A 21320-nucleotide genomic window follows, 5' to 3' on the forward strand; every position below is an offset into this window, starting at 1 on the left:
ATATTCCTACACATAAACATAACCTCAAAGTGATTTGTATTTCCTTTCGCAGAACTGCAGCCCCTAATTCTACAAGCATTTCTGCCACATACAAATGGGGTTTTTTCCCCCTGCTTGATGTGTTTTATTTAATACTGGAATCCTTCCTTTGGTCAGATGAGACATGGTTGCTGCCAGTGCTTTGAAAAGTGGATGCAGAGGGGAAACTGAGCCACTGCAGGCGCTGGAGGTGTTTGTGTTGGCTTTAGCAAAGAGGGCAAAGAGCCTCGGGATGATGTGTGACACTCAGCAGCCTGTAGGGATGGCACAGGTGACACATTTACCTCCAGTCTTCCCCCAGGGAACCAAGGTGTGGACTGTCTCCCGCTGCATTTGAGCGCTGCTTTCCTTTGACCATGACACATGGGATCCAGGGAGTATTAGAGGAGTTGTATGGATGTGAATGCTCTCATGCTCAGTCAGGTTAGCAGAGGGGAAAGTGTCCCCCAGACGTTGTGATGCCCAGGGTGTCACAGTGATGAGCCCTGGAGGTCCCAGTGCAGGGAGCAGGGTGGTGCTGCCACCCTGCACAGGCACCCTCAAACAGGACCCCTTCCACAGCTGATATCTGAGGCAGATGCTGCTCAGTTTGTAAGGCCTGAGCAAAACTCTTGTTTATTTTCACCAAGAAAAGGAAACACTGGGGAAAGTAAAATTATCTTCAGGAACTGCCTTCCCATCCATTTTATTAACTAATCATGAAAAGCACATTAAGCATAACTGAATTATTCTATGACTACTGTTACTAATAGATCTCTAAAAAAATTGAGTTTGCTTTGAGGTAATAATAATTGTACCTGGTGCTGGAAATGGAACTGTAGTGCACACAGAAATTGCTTCAAAATGCTGGAGCCTGCTGGTATGCTTATAAAGCAGGAAGAAAGTTAAAGAAGTGAATTGAAAAACACACAAAACTGATGGCATGTTAACAGAATATCAAGTTATTTCTACAGAGGCCAAACCAGAGACACAATATGACAATATAGGTACAGAAGAAACTCAAGTTTTTACATAAAAGCTTGTAAATCAGCTTCTGCTTCACTGAACATACACATTTTCACGTGCACAACTCATGGATGTACCTGATTACAAATGGCATTTAAGCCTACAGTACGTAAGAAATTATATTAGTTCTGAACTTCCATGGTTTGACAAAAAAAAATTTAAAACTTTTTGAATTTTGAAGGCCTGAGGTGTAGTGACAGCATTGCCCAGGGTGTGGTTGGAGAAGGCTGGGCAGAACCTGCTGTGCTGCCTGGAGTGCAGGAGAAGGCTGGTGGGTGAAGAAGAAGGGAGTGTGAAAATGGGGGTCCCTCCAGTCAGGGATGGAGGGCTTTCCCCCTCCAAAACAGACCACGTGACCATGTTTTCTTAACCAGAAATAAAACATGCATCAGGAATTTTGCAAACTACCTGGTCCCATGCTTTCAAGAAATGATACATGCACACATATATATTTATTTGTTTTTAATTTGTAATTTTGGGAGGGGTACAGAGGAGAGTTCAGAATTACTATGTGATTTAGCAGCCCCAGATTAGCCACATCTCTATCTCTGATTGTAACATTGTATGTAAACTGATTATGTTCAGAATAACTTTGACTAAATCGCAAAATAAGCCTTGTGATGTGTATGACACATTCAAAAATGGTCTTCACACTAGGTCTGAAATGAATTTTTGACATATTTTTGTAGGAGCTTTCAGGGAAAAAAAATTAAATAGCTGAGAAAACTGCCCAGGTGAAATTCAGCCTAAACCTGTGAGTGAATATATATGGATAACCCTGTTGTATTTGCCTTGATGATGTTTGCTGGGGGTGCTGGGGTGCTACTGTAATGTCTGTCTCAGAAAATACTGTAGGCAGGTAAAAACCCACTTAAAATATGTGTTGCAGTGAGTTGTTTTACGGTACTCAGCAGTTCTGGGTTGAAGTAATCAAGGATTTTAGGCATTTTCCTTTAACACATGTAAATTCTCTATTCATGACTCTGATATCAACATCCATGATAATGCCATTTCTTTCAATCAAAAACTCACTGCCAGAAGCCTGACCATTTAAATGAGTGTCTCATTCACCTCCAGAGGAGTGCTGGTCTCAGTGATTTGTCCCTCCCGGAGTGTAACTCATTCAAATAAATGTAAATCACTATTTTATGTTGTTTGGTCAGGGTTTATAGATGTCACTGTACACTACTGAAAAGGCACATGTTAGATATTAAGGGAGGAATCAATGAGCTTCACAGAGATGAGAACAGGCAGGGTTTGGTTTTGGTTTATCCACGGTGCTACACGCAGTGCAGCTATTATTGATTTTGATCCCGCAAATGTTTGACCTCCTTTGTACAGCACAACTTGTTTATATTTTACAGCTGATTTTTTTTCTTTGTACTTCATATTCCATTAGTATGCTATTTGAAAAAAATAAATCAATGCAGTTTGTTAATTAAAAAAGTGAAATCCTCAACCTCCAGCCCTGAATCACTAAGCTGCTCTCATGTGTGACCAGTGTGGCCTGACCCTGCTGGTAGATGGCAGTGACACAGCTGGGGATCATAGAATCATAGAACTGTTTAGGTTGGAAAAGACCTTTCAGATGATTGAGTCCAATTATCAATCCAGCACTGCCATGTCCCAAACCCATGTCTCCAAGTGCCACATTTACACAGCTTTTAAGTACCTCCAGGGATGGTGACTCAGCCACTTCCCTGGGCAGCCTTTTCCTGTGCTTGCCAACCTTTTCAGTGAAGAAATTTTTCCTAACATCCAATCTAAACCTCCTGTGATTCAACCTGAGGCCATTTCCTCTTGGTTTATCACTTGTTACTCAGGAGAAGAGACAGACATGGGGCACACTACTTGTGCAGCCATGGGGCAGAGGCTCAGCTGACTGCAGCTACGGTAAGAGGTATATTCCTCATTTTTAATTTGCGCATATATATATTGAGAAAGGTAAGAGAAAGCCTGCTGAGCAGATCATGTCATTTAACTCTATTTAATCTCTCAGTCAGCCTCAAATTGTGCATGTCTCCTTCTAGCCCCTGGGCCTGCCAGCTCTCACTTGTATGCACTGTGCAAGAAGGTAAAATTTCCTGTTTTCCTTTTCAGTGGTATTAGCCTTGCTGATCAGTGGGATGGCTGGATGAGAGGAGCCAAAACACAGTGCTAGGGCTACAGCCCTGCTGGGGCCAGGGAGAGGTGGGTATCCAGTGGGGCTGACTGCCAGGAAAGGGGTGGCAGGACATGGTTGAGGCCAAGGCTGCTGCAGTCCAGGTGAGCTGCAGCACTGCGGTGGGGAGTGAGTGACACCTCTGAGCCATAAGGGCTCCCTGGCAGGAAAAACTTGCTCTGGCTGCATCTGCTGGAGCCAGAGTGCTGGCAGAGACTGGTGCTGTGTGACCTGCAAATGCCCCTGTGGAAGATGCAGAGACAGGGAGTAGCTGCAGTTAACAGTGGCATGTCTGAATGAGTGGCTGGTTGGTCTGCTTGTTTTTTAAGCAATAATTGAGCTGGTTCAGCTAACAGGGTTTTAGGATGCTAAATTGTTGATCTGTTTAGGCTTTCACATATTGTAGTGGGAGGTTTTTTTCCCTCAAGAGGCAAGTTCATGGAAAAAGCAATATTCCTGTGTATGAGAACGGTACCTTCATCTTATACCATCTCTAGGTAATACTTTTCCCGTTTCAGCTGCTCCCCATGTATCAGTTCCACCCAGACTAATGCCAAGGTTTGTTCCATGGGGTAGCAGTGGCTGAACAGAGCAACTGTGGATTCTTCTGGTCAGGGTAAGTCCACATGAGCCATGGAAGAGTAAGAAACAAACTGTGTGTCTCTGCCAAGGAGAACTTAAAACCTGGGTGGATCCTCCATGGTTATGCTGTCCGAGGAGGTGTCCGTGCAGGCTGGGGCAGTGCCACATCCTGGACCTGCATGTGGCTTGAAACCATAATTTGCAGCAGTGGCCTGACAGCTAAACACCCTGCTGCCACTGCTACTCTTTTTCTGTTCCACCAATACACTTTTCCCAGCAAAACATCTCATCACCATTTTGCTTTTCGAGCATCAGTAGAGTCAGCAAGTTCCTCTGCCACCTGCCAAAAGCTTTGTCTGTCTCAGTGAGAGCTGGGCTTCTTTCCACTACAAAAACTGGAAGGAAGTTAGGAAGTCAGCACCGTGCAACACTGAAACTTCATATTATGAAACAGGAGGAGACTCCCCTTCTTGTGTTTTCTTACTTATTTTAAAACAGATTAAAAGCCACCACATAAGCCTCTCCCCTCACCAGTGAATGATCTGACTGTGGAAATTGGGTTATGCATCCTCTGGGCTGCGTAGGACCTTGAATGAGGAATGACCTTTGCTGTCCCCTCCTGTGTGTCTTAGTCAGCTTTTGTGCAGTAGGGGACAAGAAGAAATGCCTGAAGTAGGTCGCTGGACGCTGCGGTGCAGAGGCTGCCGCGGGGTCTGATCGATGAGCAGTCGCATCACGGCAGCTTTCTCAGCGAGGAGTGACGGCCCTGCTCTGAGCCGGGGTGGCCGCTCTGCCCCTTCCCCCACACTGCCTGACACACAATCATAGCGTGGGCTGGGTTGGAAGGTGCCTCAAAGATCATCCAGTTCCAGGCCCCGCCATAGGCTGCCACACCTTCCAGTTTAAGACCAGATTACTTAAAGCTCCATCCAGCCTGGCCTGGAACGCTTCCAGGAATGGAGTATTTGTCTTCTTCAGGCACATGGTGGTCCTCGGCAACAACCAGGGATGACTGGTTTGGGATGTTTTTAGCAAGGATTGGGAATGCATTTCCAAATAGCTCTTCTGCCCCTAAGCATCTAAGCTGGGCAGCATGGCGAGCCTATTTGGGCAGCTGTAGTCCGAGCCCAGGAACTGTCCTTGATAGCATCTGATCCACATATGGCAGAACATCTCTGCAGCTATCAGCCTGACAATCAGAGACCCCCTGGTTCCTGAAGCCAGCTGGGAGAGTGTCTATTGCCACCACTTATCAGACATGAGGTCACTGAAGATAACCCTTAACTGTGGCACTCCCCCCACCCTCTCCCAGCCTGACAGCATCTCTTCTTTTGTTCCAAGAAATATCCCCATTTTAAGAAATGTCCATTTTAAAATTATTTTCACTCTATTTTTAAAATATGTAACCTGGAGTGTTTTCTTCACCCTGGTTTTCCTGTGGGGAGCAGGAGATGTGGTAGCAGGGTGTTTGGCCAAGTGAGTGGTGGGGGGTTTCCTCAGCCAGTGTGAGCACGACTGACTACTCTTGATGGGTGCTCATGCAGAACTATGTGAAGTTGGTGGCTCTTTCTGAGGGGTACAGAGGAGCTTTTAAGTTAAGCAGGAACTTTCCAGGAACAAGCGCTCTTTCAGACCAAGAGGGTGATAGCTCTTGATGCAGTGTGGGGTGTGGAAGTAGATCATCAATCCATGTTGGAAAATACAGTGGTTTCCCCAGGAAAACTACACAAACAGACAGAACTATCTTCTTTATTATAAAGATACACTATGAGGAACAAACTTGAATGTATACTGAAGCTTGTAATGGTACATGCCAAAAATGTACAGTACTATACATAAAAGTGCATTGTCACAACAGATTAACAGTACATTTCTCTTCCAGAACTGTGGATTTTCCATGTTTTTATTTGATCTTCAAGAGTGGAAGGAATGCAATGGGAATGCAGCCATACACAAACAGGAAAGGATGCAATGGAAATGCAACAGTACAAGAGCAAAGCTAAAGCTCCTCTAAAATTTAAAGGCACTTTCACATGTACATACTACAGATGTACATTGACACAAGTAGGTAACAGTCAACAAGCAGGAAGCTACCAGTACTGCAATTCATCAAACTTGACAGTAAAGGACAATACTGATTGGATTAGGTGTGCAGGAGTTACCCTTTAGTACGCCTGTAGATGTAGCAGTCTTTCCTGTTACATATCCACTTACTATGCTTTAAAGTATCTATAATAACCATCAAACTACACATTAACTGTGTGAATGCACAAAGTGGATGCATTCACTAAATGCACTGTTTCTAATATTTTCTTTTGCTAAACAATTTCTAATATAAGCATTATGGAGTCCAGTACAGTTATTTAAACATACAAAATTCCCTATGCAATTTAAAGATACAGGTATCCATCTCAATTGTGCCAGGTGGGTTAATTTAAAAATGCTAGACAAAAACTGTATGCAAATGAAAGCTGAAATTCCAGTTTTGTTCCACTGAGTCTAGTAAATTGGGGAACTACTTGAAAGTATCTCTGGTCCCAAACAAGTGAGCAGACCCTACAGTCCAGCACTGGTCTGCAGCTGGGGCTGATCTAGCTTAGGCTCTGGCCCTGGTGTTAGGACCAGGCGGAACAGTTGACAAGGATGGAGGTTTGCTGACCCATGCTGCACAGCCCACTGTGGTGGATTATGACTTTGCCTCTAACCTAGGTGTGAAGTCTGTGACTGGATTGAAAAGTGTTTTCAAATACCAGCAGTAGTTTGGGGCTCTGAGACAGCTCACGGGGTACTTCTCACCTGTGAAACCTGGTGCTTCATATTGCATCACCTGTCTAGAAGCTGTAAACCAGAGCAGGAATAAATTGCTCCCAAATAACAACAGGAAATTACTCCTGTCATCTCAGCAATTATGTCTATCAAATTTTGTCACTACTCTTCTCCTCCCAAACTCAGTTGCTCATGTATACTGAGTTACAAAATTTCAAGCTTTCCAAAAGTGAGATTTTACAGAGTACGTGGAAAGACAGACTTTAATTACAGCCAGTCATACTTTTGTAGGTGGCCCACAAGTGATTTTTTTCCCCCCTTTTTATTCAATGAAACTGCTTTTATGGATTAGATGTTTGAAAACATGTTCACAGAAATAATATTATGGCTTACTGTTGCAGCGTGCAACAAGCTGAAGGTTTAGCTCATGCCTAACGAAGTTTAAAACAGAACACTAAGCAAAGTTGACAGTCGCCACTCTCACAGACATAAGAAAGGTACTGATTTCTGCCATTAAAAAAAGGGGAAGTGGAGGGGAAAGGGGTTACGGAAAACTTTAGTCAGCTTAAATCTAGGCAGTGAAACTAAGCTGCCTGTCCTGTGAATGACCCCTGCACCAGTGGCAGGGGGTAGTCCCTCTGCAGAGTCCCTGTCTTGCTGCCGTCAGCACAACTGAGCGTTTGCGCCGTGCAAGGCAGTCAGCACGGCTGGGTCAGCTCGAAACTTGCACTGTTGCAACCCAAATCGCCTCCTTAGTTGGACACTGAGCAATAAAGTCAATGGGATACTTTTCTGAATTACTGACTAGTTGATCCCTTTAATAGCCCCTCATGCTCCCTAAAGGACCAACAGGTTCACACACTCCTCAGAGCCTGGCTTCTGTGAACTTCAAACAAATTTAGCTTTTGTAAAAAATGTGCTACCACGGAATGAAGGTCTAGCTTCATGGGAAAAGGTACACTATTACAGAGGGCAGCAAAAAGAGTTTCTAGGTACTATCCTGGAGATGTGCTTTAGCTGTGTCCTGGAATGCTGCTTTGTATCAGTGAGAGCAATGTGATCTCCAGCTCCATCCAGCACTTGCCTCTAGTGAGACTGCCAACAAGAAAGCTAAAACTTGGTGCCAATTATGAGTTGTGAGGGTTTGGTGATATTTTTTTGTGTCTTAAATAAGAAATGTGGCCTGAGATGACTTAGACATTCCACACAGACACTTAATCCTCACATGCTAAATTTCAGTTCTTACTAACCTGCTTGAGATTTGGTTTGGTGACCCAGAAATGAGAGGCTCCATGTCCCCTGAACCCCCTCCCGCCCCTTAGTTTTGTGCAGGATCTGTTATTATATAGCTACAGTAAGACTGTGGAGTATGGTACAATGTGGCAAGCTGTTTGTGATCTGTGTTGGTTTTATTACAAATGGTGCAGCATCAAGTTTTCAAGTAAGTCTATGTTTGTTTTTTAAAACTATGCACAATTGTCCAGTTTTTCATTTAATCGAAACCATACAAAATACAAATGCCCATGTTAATGTAGCTACTTTCAGACAATACATTCAAAAACACTGAAAAACAAAGCCTCTCCAGTTACAAACATGAACAAATGATGTTACGGAGCCCTGACTTCTATTGTTAATCCATCCCTTTCCCTAGCACACCCCAGCTGGGCACTGTGGGTGGCTGAGCTGCCTACATTGTGCAAGATTTGTCAGCTGGACCCTGGGAAGGAGGAGAAGGCCCTATGCTAGGATTTGTTTTTGGAAGAACAATAGGTTTTGGCCTAAGAGCAGGAGGTTTCAGCTGCACTCCCATTCTAGGGGCCACCATGGGCTTGAAAGTACTCATGGTGTCACTGGAAGAACTAGTGCTACGGCGGATCTGAGGCTCAGAGCTCCTTAAAACAACGCTGTGGAGAGGGCTGAGCGACTCTGTGGAGGTGGCAGGGGTGGGGGTGTTTTTCATTTGCTCCAAGGTGTCCAGCACAACATCAGGGGCGTGTTTGGCTGAGCTCTGCCGCTCCAGCTCACGGAGCTCGTTCAGTGCTGTGTTCATCGTCTCCTCGATGTCCTGGGTCAGAGCACAAGAGAGAGCAGCATGTCATTCACGTTGCTACCAAATGCCAGAGGAGCAAGGGGAGGGGGGAGGAAGTGCATTAATTAATTCACCAACCATCCTCTAACAGTTATGATGGTACTAAAATCAGTTTCCACCAGATTTATTTGAAAGACATTACGATTGACAACATGTCAGCTTTGGGTGGACATTACAAGCGTTTAACCTTGTTCATATGACAGATTAAAAAAAAAGGTGTTACACCAAAATCTGCAAGCCATTTATGAAGTGATTGTCAGCACAATTGATGTTTGCTTAAGCAGTATTTTAGTGGTGAAGATTTCTGTCATCTCTTGGGTACTGGCAACTGCAAAGATTTTAGTCTTGTTTACTCACTCTCTTCCATTTGCTCATCTAACTGCTCTGCTCATCTAAAGCCTCAAGTGTTCAAGGTCTGTATTCCCTCACATGGATTACAAAACCTAATTTTCTAAGGAAATAAAGTTTGTGTGGCTATCAGCTCTTCTCTCCTCTTATTTCACCGAGTTAAACTTTAAACAGAAAAATCCTGTAAGATACTGGTCAGTATGCATACCTAAGAAAAACTATTTCAGGCCTGAAGGCTAAAAGAATGCACCAAGATACTAGTTTACTGCTTTTGAGTGATACTGAGATACAGCTAAGCTTAAAATGTCTTGTGTTCCCTGCCTGCTCACATGGACTTTCATGTAGTTTAATCAAAGTTTGGGTTCTCCCACTGCCAAATGATCACAAGTCTATGCATAAAATAAGAGGTATCTTAAGCCAAACAGCACTGTTCCAGGAAAGTAAATGAATAACTTAGAATAAAATAAAACAGTGAAACACTTGCACTTTCTAACCCTAGTACATAGGTTCTGACCTAAGTATGCCAGTCACTTCTATTCCTTACTGGAAGTAGAGTTTGAAAGCAAGCAGTATCAGTGCATTAAATTTTAAAACATGAGTGCTGGTGTTATTGTAAGATGTGTTTGCAATCATAGAGCACCCTCAGGGTGCTCCTAGTAATCACGTTATCCTACCTAGACAAAATGTGAGTTCTGAAGACAGAAGTATCTATTTGCTCAAGAGCTGTTACCAGCTCAGTACAACAGACCAATTTGATGATCAGGGTGCTTCCTACTCCATTCTTTTCACCTCTTCACTGCCAGGAATGATACTGGTGACTGTTCACACAGGTGTAAGATGGCCCACAATTTATGCAGCTGCAACGTCTTGCACATCAGGTTCTACTACATGCATCAAATCAAAACATAACATGAACTGTATGAAAACCATAAAATACACAAGACTGTGGACCGTAAACCTGCTTTGAATGGCAATGGTCACTACTAGCCAGTCAGAGCACTTTTCTGCTTACCACAATACTGAGACATAACTGAACACTAATTACATGCAAGTCAGAATAGGCCAGCCTTCAACAGAGCACAGCGATCTACGTAGCTGTTGTAATACTGTCCTAGTGTTCTGTATGGCAGAGGCAATTTCATTACAGTGTAATGGGAAATAATTTCTTTCTATTGCTTCTGCAATATTTACTCTCTTTTGTGTTTCTTCTATTCATGATTGCTCAATGCATCTTCTTTCACACAAACCCTGTTTGGAAAGCCAAACAGGATATTCCCCGCACACACCTTCCCACCAGTGCACGTGCTCTGTGCCGTGCTATTCAATGAGATTTGCTGCTCAGAAAATCAGACAGTCCCATAAATAAAAAAGACACAAACCTGAGCTATTGACTCTGGGTCCAGTGGTTTATGGTCATTGAAACCTGTGTACTGACCAGAAGATGTAGACCTTCTAATGGGAGGGCTATCAATCTTCTTCAGCGAATCGTGTCTGCTGATGTTGGTGAGGCTGCCGTGGCCAGGCCTGCGCCGCCGCTCAGGGCTGTCGGCGTTGAGGTTGCGATTCTGAAGGAGGGCTCTGGGACTGCAGTGAGTTGCCAGGTTGGGGGAGCCCAGCTCCATGGCCGAGTTGGAGAGAGGGTGAGGTGGGTGTACTGGGCAGTGGCCATCACTGCTCCTGCCTGGGCGTCGTAGGGGAGGTGGAGGTTCTGATCTCTTTCTTTGCCTGCACCAGTGGATAAGTGGTGGTAGAACAAGTTGTAGTGACCCAGCATAAGCACGTGGAAGAGTAATTACTGTGTAAACACTGAGCTGTGAGCAGGAACTGAGAACATGTTATGCTGAAGCTTACCTTCCTAAATACACATCTGAGTGACGGTCAGTGGGGGAGTTCATATCCTTTGATGATGACTTGTCCTCAGTTATGGGTCCGCTGCTGGCCTCACTGTCTGCTTTTTGGCTCAGTGTATCTGAGAAGGTATCATCCCTGAACAGAACACAGGTGGCAACATGAGAAGTGAGTGAGTGAAGCGTGACAGAACACCTTGGCACTCTCAAATTTTAATCCCCTTAAGAAAAGCAGGCATGTTATAAATGCACTGCAGCCCTTGCACATCTCCCAAAATTGTTTATAATCCTTCTGTTTACTGAGCTCTTTACACTTTGAGTGGATGTAACCTTTCCATAAAGAACTTTGTTATCCTTGGCAAAGCACATGCCTAATACTGCGAAACAAGAGTTCAGGGCTGCATTTCCCCAGCTCTTGCTATTCTGAAGTTAAAAGTCAGCAACTGCTACAAAAGGATAATCAAATTAAAATAGGTGCAGCAGTATCTTTCTCTTAACGTACTGGGAACGTAGCCATAGAAGCAGCTTAGCCTAGCAGTAGTTTTTGACAGAGCTTTCAATTCAGGGCAGTAAAGACAGGTATCCTTCATAGAAGGCAAATGTTTAATCTATCTGACCCTTCAAACCACTGACCCATCTGGAAAATATTGCTAAGCACTTTAGACTTTACAGCCCCCAAGAACCCAGTCACACCAGATACTGCTTACATATCCTGCACCACTATGTACTGGTGAGGGACAAGGCCATCAATTCCGTTGTGCCTTCCTTCCCACCAGTCTTCAGATGCTCGGTGATACAGCAGAAGGGAAGCTCCTTTCTTGAAAGAGAGTTCTCGTGCAGATCTTCCAACATAGTCAAACTTGGCAATAGCTTCTATGGGCTCGCACTCTGGGTGGGAAGAACAACAAGTATCAGATTCCATATCGCTCATTTTGGCTTCATAAACCCCATTTTTTTGCTTTTTCTCAGCGCTCATTCTGACAGAGATCAGCTGAAGGCAGGCAGACAACAGGCAGTGGTTACAATGTGCCCCTTACAAAGAAGCATAATCGGTGTCCCAGGTGTAAAACATCTGGGCTGCTTCAGCAGCTGCAGAAAACAACAGCGTACTCAAATGTTACAACTGCCTTTATGAGAGAGGCCTCTGCCTCCTGCTGGAAGGGCTCCTGCATGGCTGGAGAGTGGGATGGAGGCCAGGAAACAAAGACTTCTGAAAATAAAAAGAACAGACTCAGATGAATAATCAAAAGCCCAAGGAACCCGCATGATAAGGGAAAAGTAAATAGGAGTGCTTTTACCATCTGCAGTGGCAAAGGAAGGAAGACAAGGTTAGTCTGTGCACGAGTAGGGATACCCTGCCTAACTGGGCCATGGAATCTCTGTCTTTTACGTGACAAGCATACAGACCTACTGAAACCTTTTACACAGCACCAGAGCCTCGTGCTTTAATCCACTTCCTTAAAGCCCTTTTGGAGCGAGACAAGACGGCTTCACACCACAGGGACAGTCCCTGTGTGGCCTCAAGTTGCTTAAAGCAGCTCTGCCTGCTCCAAAATCCTGAGCTGCCCTGGTTTCTGCAGGGGAGGCTGATGTTTTCTGAAGCCAAACACTGGCTCCAGCAGTCCTGGCTAATCCTCTGTTAGAATGTTCATAAATTCAGCCTTAGTCTGGCAACGGGCTCATCCTGTAACCTGCGCCAGGCTGGAGACCTACCGATGTCAGCAAAGGGGCCCTGCAGGTATGGCCAGAGCTGTGCCCAGGCATCCAACAAACAGCTGTGATTTTTACAAGCTCTCATTTTGTCTGCATAAAACCAAAGGCACCTGAGCTCTAACAGATTAAATTTTGTCATCAAAGTCTGAAAACATAAAGAAAAAACTGCAAAATACAGGTCTAAAAATCACATACTCTGATGATTCCAGTAACTCAAGAGTCCCTGAAATGACTAATTTCTTTACATAATTAGAGTAATATTTAGATGGAAATTAACATCTGGGCTAATGACTAGCATAGCAACTTTCTGTCTGGTGAAAATTAAAACTGCTGAGGTTGTAATTCCCCAAAGAACCAGGCTGGTAATGAATGCCACTGTCCCTTTATGACAACATTTTGCACAGGAATGTCTTTTTAAAATTAACTTTGTTCTACAGTGTGAAAACATAATGACAGCACCTTTATTGAGGTTATAGTTTGCAGCTCATTTTTTAATAACTTGCCCAGCCTGCAGAAGACTGTCTTTTGGTTTGCTGCTTCTGCAGTCACATTAAGCGTTCCTGTCAGTGACAAACTGCAGTGTTTAGAAGTTACTAACTCAGAAACTTTACAGAGATGGAATACAGTGATATGCGGAATTCACTGTTACAAACATAAAAGTAATGTATGGTGGCAGAAATTACTTTATTATATAAATAGAAATAAGAACCTAGCAATAACAGTATTCATTCCTGAAAATTCATCCCTACTGGATGTCTATAGAGGACCATATTATCTTTTTTGTTCTTTGTCTTTTTTCTCTCTTTCTCCCTTTTGCTTTCTTTGTCTAGCAGCCCCTGCTCTGGACCACTGACACAGCAGCAACAATGCAGGATCTAATCACTGGTGTTATTTCTTGTTTTCTTGCCTTGCCTGGGCAAAGCACAACTATCATATTCCACCCTATACTCTGCTTTGAAGTTTGATGTGGGAGGGAAGAGCTTGTGAGTCAGCATCTTTGGTTGAGTTGTGGGAGTTGTGAACTTGCTGAAGTGTACTGTACAAAACTAAGGGCTTGTTCACCTCCACTCTTGTGGAAGTCTGTTGTAAGAAATCTAAGGGTGTGTTAGCCAATATCAGTTGGACTCGATGATCTTGAAGGTCTCTCTCAACCTAGTGATTCTGTGATTCTGTTATGGTGACTGTACAATAAAACATAAGAGTACCCCGATACAAGTCCAATGTCTTTGTTCAGCCTGATGGATGAGAATTTGTAACAAACATCACGGCCCCTACGAATGTCTCGCTCACCAGCATTTCCTGGTGGGCAGGGCTGAACGGGTTCTTGGTTTTATGTAATTAAGCAAAGGAAATATGAAGTTGACATAGAAAGAAACATTCTGGAAAACTGGGAAACCTCTAATGGTGGTTATGGTAATATGCTACCCTGTTGTCATTCCTACAGTCTAACAGAAAATGCAGATGCCACAAAGCAACTGTAAGGCACAGAAAATGAAAAGAGGTAAAACCAAACATGCCTGTTTATATATGAAAAGGTAATATGAAATGGCAATAATGTAACACTGACAAAAGAATACAGTTCCTCTTCTATCATGTACCTTGCTCATGGAATTTGTTTTAAGAAGGAAATAACTGGAATCAGGTAGGATTGAAAATGAACAGACACTTGTATGAACACACTGTTCTCAGATTACAGCTAATTTATGGGTTATGGTAAAGTTGGTCAAGAATTCAGAAATAAAACCTCTCAGGCTTTGGAGAGCCAGTCACTCACTAACAGGCAAATACTTCAAAATGTAAAAAACCAAAACAGTCAAACAAACAAAAGAGTTGTACAATAAGTCATAAATCTCAAATTTCCTTCACATATTTTCCTTAGACATTCTCCACAGTTAACTGGTAATGCGCATGAGTACTGGATTGATGGACAAACAGCTACACTGTTTAGCTATGGAATTTCCTGTTTCTCTGCTAATTTCAACAGACCATACAGTATCCCACAACTGAGTATACAGGTATTGTTATTTACAAATTAGTGGACTAAACTAGAAACAGCTCTGTCTTGCTCAGTGGAATTATGCTCATCTAAGTGCGGTGTGCAATGGTAATCCTGTTTATTGTGTCCTTCTACCACCTGCAAAATTCATGTACTTTCTCAGAGGTCTGAATGATGTTGTCCCACTGGAACCAGCTGTATGAATGGTTAATGTACCCATAATGGATGTGACTTTTGAAACATGTACATCAGATTGCCTGGGTAACAAATTCCACCTCCTCAGGTAGATTTCACACAGATTCCATGAAGAGGACAAAAAATGAATTCAGACAGGTTTTCCTACTCTGAAAGGGGTGTTTTCATTTCCCTATACACAGAGATAATTTTCCTACAGCAAACAGTACTAAGACTGCACTTAAATAATAATTCGCCTTGTTACAGGTCAAGCTTTAATAGTGAAAACCAAAGTACAATGACAATTACTCCTAGACATAAATGCATTTTGGAAAGTTATGCCATTTAATATCAAGGTTACTGAATGACAGATGAGTATTTCCAGAAAACTAAGGCAATGAAAGCTAAATTTGGGATCTGTAACTCAAATTCTGTGTGATACTGAATATCTAACAGTAAAATTGACAGTTTGGAGGGAAGTGTAATTGCACTGCTCTGTCCACACCTGCGGGCATTCACCTAAAATAGCAAGAAGTATTTGACGACATACAGGACCTCACCGGCTATCATCTCTAGTGAATCAGGCAATGCTATGGAAGTGAAAAATTAGGACAAACTGAAGAACTGTGGGAAAAACTTCTGCTGCTTGGGAGAGCAGATAGGGCAAAAGAAATGTAAGTGTTAGTTTTAGTTTTGGGATTAGAGTGCCAGATGTAGACCTAACCTCCCTACAGAGGTGATGGCACTGAACCGGCCCTGGGCTGCCCTCTATGCCTCAGGGCACAAGGAATTAAGGAAAGGAGGGGACACCATCCCCTGCACTTTTTCTAGGAGAGTTGCTGTCCCTCTGCTCTGTACTTCCTCAGTTTTCCCAGGTGTACCCTGTCTGTTTGGAATAAATTATGTCCTTGAGCTCCCCAGGAAGATGCTATCTCCCTATTTCTGTATCTTCTTCTGCATCCCATCGAAGAATAGAGTGGTTTTGCAATTTCAAAGTCCTGTCCTCAGGACAGCAGTTGTCTGACTGGGAAGAGCAAAAGCAAAGAAGTGTTGCAAGGTGTTGACAAAACAGATTTTGGCAAAGTGTCGATCACAGCATGCACTACTGAAGAGCAAGAAAATGATTATGTGTTGGGAACACAACAACAACTTACAGTTTAACATGGACCTGTAAATTTTGTTTTCAGCAGAAATACCATCTGAAGTTTTATCCTAAGTTTACGAGATATCTATGAAGAGTATGGTATTAATTTTATGTATGTTTTCCTAGGAAAACTCCATCTGCCTAACTTCCTCAGGAAATGTTTACTTCCTTTGCAGGCAGATCTCGTCACTCTTTACTATATGACTACAACAAGAATAAAAAATCTCCATTGATTTGAAGGTAAAGGAAATATGCTAACAGCTGTTTCAGTAAAACATGAACAATGTCCTTTGAATCTTTACTGCAGAGACATTTTCAGGTAAAGGTTTGTCTGCAACAAAATTACCGATTTTTTTTTTTGTCTCTCATCTTGAGTATAAATGTTCTGAACTTCACAAATTAAATTTCATTTCCAGATTTAGGAGAAAGGAAAAACTTATGTTTTCTTCATCAGTATACTTTCTGCATATCTAAAAAAGCCTGAAAACACCAAAGTAAAATGCAATTCCTTTTCTTTCCTGCTTCCCTTTCCAGTGATAAACTGAAATACATGAATACCAGTAAACTAAGGGGAAAAAACCCAAAACAATTATTTAGATGTGCTAGTCTTTCTTCCTCCCAGTCTACTTCATTTTACTTCTGCGGACATAATTTAATGTTCAGTTTTTAAAGTTTTGTTGTTTTCTGAATTGTAATGAACATTTCTAGCACTACTGACACAGTTCCTACAGATGGCGTTTTTCTGGTAGGCACAGAGAGAGTCACTTGCAGTTTAACTTTATAGCAACAGCAAGTAAAATAAATCCTTCTGGTTTTGATCATAACCTCTGGATTATATTTCAATGACCCTGTAATTCCTGTGGGGTAGGCTGCTCGGTCTTATGTATGCATACAACATTTTAGCATAGAACTAATCAGATTTCCAACATGAGAAAAAACCCTTAGCATTTACAATATCTGCTTCTTCTATGTCCTAACAGAGGGAACCATGTAAGTACCACGTGTCCAATCAATACAGAAGCAAAGCGGTACCTCCCTTTCTCTCTCTCCACATGCAGCTGGCAGTGATGTATCCAGCTTACAACCAATGAATCAATCACATCAAACCCCCAAAATACTCCAGATCCTTTAATAGAAGGTTTTTAAAATCCACCATGTGTCAATCAGTGACTCTCATAGAGTTCAATAAGCAAACTGAAAAATTTTCACCTTGTATCTGGTGTAAATAATGTTTTTTAAAAGGAATTGACCAGAGAACAAACACATGAATGTGTGCGCAAAGAGAGAGTGAGTGCATTTAATTTAGTCTGTAACCTACATTAGAAAAATGTGCTATTACAACAGAAAGCCATATTAATGGAAAAAAATGGTTTAGACCTTGCAGGTTGGAAATTGAAGACCAAAAGGTTTTGTATGCAATCCAGGCTTAATAATCTTCAATTTTGCAGCAGTTTTTACCTGGCTTACAAATATTTTTGTGCTAACAATTATTTCTCTGTAAACACAAATGTCTGCTTCCTTTTGGCACTGAATTAATTAAAAGGTGTGACAAAGCAACTAGAATTAAACTACTGGGTGATCTGATGAACAAAAACAAATCTTGAGCGGTTAAATCCTTTAACAGAACTTTGTCCTGTTGACAAGTATTCTCTTCAAGGTTTGTCTTCCCAAGTGACACAGTCATAACACAAGTAATACTAGACAGGAATGTAAAACTGGTGTAACAGCGAAGTGGTGGGATAAAGCCCATGATGATCGAGGCACAAATGACGCATCATGCAATGCCACAGTCCTGCTCCTCTGGATCCTGCTGATGTTTTCATCTTTCCTAGGCATGGCTTTGAAGTAAGTGCTTTTGATGACTGCTGAAAAGCTGCACCTCTTCTCCATGTCCACTCATGCCTTTGTCTCTCAGTTTGGTAATGGAACCCTGAAGTTGGCCCCAATATATTGAACTGGCGTGTCATCTACAATTCACTTGTGTTCTAAATGAGAGACAGGCAGACTTCCTCAGCTTCCACTCTTGCTTCATACCTCCAATGGAAGAAGGAGTTCTTCTAAAGTATAGCTATACTGTCTTGGAAAAATAAGGTGCAATTATGAGTTTGTTCACACTGCTTAGAAGAGATGTGTTGTTGAAAGATGGTGGGTTTAGTTGTACAGAGCTGGTCAAGAGGAGCCCATGCACAGCCTCTCTCGTAGAGCTGTTGTACTCCCTGCTGCACAGGCATGGCTATACACCCAGGCAGAAGACCAAAATTTTTCTCCTACTCTGTTTTCCCCCCTTCTGTAATGTCTGCCCACCCAAATGTCCCTCCTCTCCAAACAGCTGCACTGACAGACTCTGCCTGCCCCTCTTCACCTTGGCAAAGGGGAAGAGACAGACAATCTGTCACTGACAGCTTGCGTACGTGACAAAGCAGACGGGTACAGCTAGAGTGGAACTATTGTTTACTTTGCTCTGTGTGCAATGGAAGCAGTGTAGCCAGGTTTCCTATACATAGACCTTCCGGTTTCCCTTCCCTACAGCAATTGTCCCAGCTCCTAAACAGTATCCCCTATGACATTATAAAAAAAAAAAAAAAAAAAAAATCCTTTTCTGCTGTAGCTCTTTTCCTCCCCTTTCCTCTGCTCTGTCTTTTCCTCTTCCTTCCTCCACACATCCTCTGAAAGGGACAAGGGGAAGCTTTTGTTTCTACTGCTGCTAAGTGCACTGGTTGCTTTGTCTGGAATGCCTGCTACTCTTCTCTACATTGGGAGTTATTCTGAATCCTTCGCCTCTAATGGGCTACTAATTCTCACAAAAATAGTAGTTATATAACAATTTTGAGAATCCTTTTCTATCTGTTAACTTCGCTTGAAACTTGGCAAAAGTTACTGTGAGGGACATCTGAGGGATGGTCAAACTGTCACGTAGTGAATTTTACCCAAGACATAAATGTGTCGAATACACATTTATGACATGGATAAAAAGAATTAATATAACAGCGTTGCTTCAAGTTTTTAATGGATATGTCTCATACCCAGAAGTATATGTGATTGATATTTAGAGAAAGTTACTAGTGTTCAAAAGTTTCACTGTGAGGGGTACACACATGATTTTCAGTTGTTATAAATACTTTGGAGAGAGCAGCTTTTAAATTCATTTAAAAATAGAGCCTAATTGGCAAATATCCTCTAGCTGCAATATTTAAGGGCACACTTTTGAAAAGTTTAGTTTTTGTAGATGAAAGAGTCACTAAATATGTAATATTATTTCAGAAAATATTATGTGCTGACTGAAATAGTTTCTCTCTTGCCCTTCCTGTGACTGGGCAAATCAGGAGAGAACAAGGAAACAGCTGGTCAAACACAGATGAATCAAAAGTGCAAAAGCACACAAATAGAGATTAAAGATTTGCTACAGAACACCAGGACTGAAATTTCCTTCTTTCAAATAAGACATAATTAAGAAAGGAAGAAGATCTCCTGCCTGGAACACCTGTAGAACTTACCCCCATCAAAGGCACAGTAAAGTAACAGACTCACCATCTTCACTGGTGTGGGGCTCTGTGCTGGCATCCTGGTCCACTTCCTCTAATGTACCATGTTCACTGTATGGGCTGTCACTGCAGGCAAGAAGAAGGTTGAGCAGAGAGAGGAACCACATACATCAAAAATACATCACTTCCATGAGATTATTTAAAATTATTCTTAAAATGTTACAAAGTTATGTGCAACATAATTATCCTAGCATGCTATGAATACATAATTAATAAAGAAGCCTATATGTTTCCTTGAAACAAAATTCAGACATTAAGAAGCTCTCAGAACATTTGATTCCTTAAAATGACTGTGCATTTGTTGTCAAGGGTGTGTCCTGGTTTTGGCTGGGATAGAGTAAATTTTCATCCAAGTAGCTGGTACAGTGCTGTGTTTTGTATTTAGGATGAGAATAATGTTGATAACACACTGATGTTTAAGGTGCTTCTGAGCAGTGTTTACACTGAACACCTCACCCCACTTGCAAGTAGACTGGGGGACACAAGAAGCTGGAAGGAGACACAGCCAGGCCATCTGACCCCAAATGGATATTCCAGATCATGTGGTGTTATGCTCAGTATAAAAACCGGGGACAAAGCTGGTCAGGGGCTGCTGCTTGGGCACTGACTGGGCACCTGTCAATGATGGTGAGCAACTGCACTGTGCATCCCTTGTTTTGCATATCTTAATTATTGTTATTTGGCCTTTCTTTTGTGTCCTATTAAACTGTCTGCATTTCAACACATGAATTTTACTTTTTTTTTCCCAACTGTCTCCCCTATCCCATTGTGGGGAAAGTGAGTGAGTGGCTGTGTGGTGTTCAGCTACCTGCCCAGTTAGAGCACAACAAAGAAAAGGAGCAGGTATCACAGGCTGAAATTTGATAAGGTAGTTCACAGCCAAAGAAACAATTTCCTACCTGCCTGCATGCTCTGTACACCCGGAATTCTACTTCTGTCTGGCTGAACACAAAGCAGCTCCCTCCACAAAATGTTGTAGGAAACCTCATCATAATTGCCTTTGCTTCACTTTTTTATACCTAACACTTTATTGTGTGGACCTAAATGCTCTTCTCATTTATTTTCATACTTATATTGTGTGCAAAAGGAATTCTGTACCACGGGAGTTATCCAGATAACCAGCCTAATGATTTTGTTTAGGAGACAGGATTCTGACTTACCAATAGTCATCTCCAGCCATGCATTTTTCATACACTGGTCCATCAAGTTCCTTGACATCTGGAAAAATAGCCTCATGATGGATGATGATGGTTTTGATTATCTCATTCACATGTGCCTGACAAGACACCTGGTCTTGTATGTCTGGAACAGGCATCAGGGTTGGCCCAAAACAAATGGCCAAGTTGTATGGATCCATCATGTTTTCATCACTGTACTGTGAAAGGCTGTTATAACAGAAAAATCAGTAAAAATTGACTTTTCCACTGTGACTAACCTTATTCTAAAAACTGTAGAAAACTTTTTTTAATCACAACTTAGAGATTTCCTGTTGTCATTGACAATCACATAAAGTAACGGAACAAAAAAAACGAGATTTCGTTTTTTCGTTTTCGTTATAATGGGTTATATACACTATAAAGTGAGTTTCTACCACATATATATTTATGCATATGTACATGTTCCATGCTACCACGTTGAATGTACGCTGACTTAATGGGCTAGCATCAACTGCTGCTGCTTCTATCTCATCAGTGCTCCAAGTGAACTGGATGCATAGTGGGTATATATTTCTCATTGGACCTCAGTGCATCTCTTTCAATAGCTGGCTACACAACTTAGGCACACTGAATTGTTTCCTGAAGGCAACTAAGTTCCTGGATCTTGCAAGGGCTCTTGTGACTTTTGGTTTCTGTTTTTATCATACAGCCTACAATTCCTAAGCACCTTCTGCCCACAAACTTCCACAATAGTTTC

The 21320-nt window shown here is 42.2% G+C and overlaps 1 protein-coding gene across 2 annotated transcripts in view; it reads right to left on the reverse strand.

Moving 5' to 3' along the window:
* Positions 1 to 5520: 5520 nt before the first annotated feature.
* Positions 5521 to 21320, reverse strand: part of LOC131573339 (SLIT-ROBO Rho GTPase-activating protein 1) — a 139711-nt gene continuing 123911 nt past the window's right edge. For both annotated transcript variants that reach the window (XM_058827210.1, XM_058827209.1), the window contains exons 17-22: positions 20567 to 20791; positions 19393 to 19472; positions 11545 to 11725; positions 10842 to 10976; positions 10370 to 10715; positions 5521 to 8618 (exon numbers count right to left, since the gene is read on the reverse strand). In XM_058827210.1, coding sequence (XP_058683193.1) covers positions 8241 to 8618; positions 10370 to 10715; positions 10842 to 10976; positions 11545 to 11725; positions 19393 to 19472; positions 20567 to 20791 — 1345 coding nt within the window. In that variant the 3' untranslated portion in view covers positions 5521 to 8240. The remainder of the gene's footprint in view (positions 8619 to 10369; positions 10716 to 10841; positions 10977 to 11544; positions 11726 to 19392; positions 19473 to 20566; positions 20792 to 21320) is intronic.

The sequence above is a fragment of the Poecile atricapillus genome, chromosome Z, assembly GCF_030490865.1.
Source record: "Poecile atricapillus isolate bPoeAtr1 chromosome Z, bPoeAtr1.hap1, whole genome shotgun sequence".
Lineage (NCBI taxonomy): Eukaryota > Metazoa > Chordata > Aves > Passeriformes > Paridae > Poecile > Poecile atricapillus.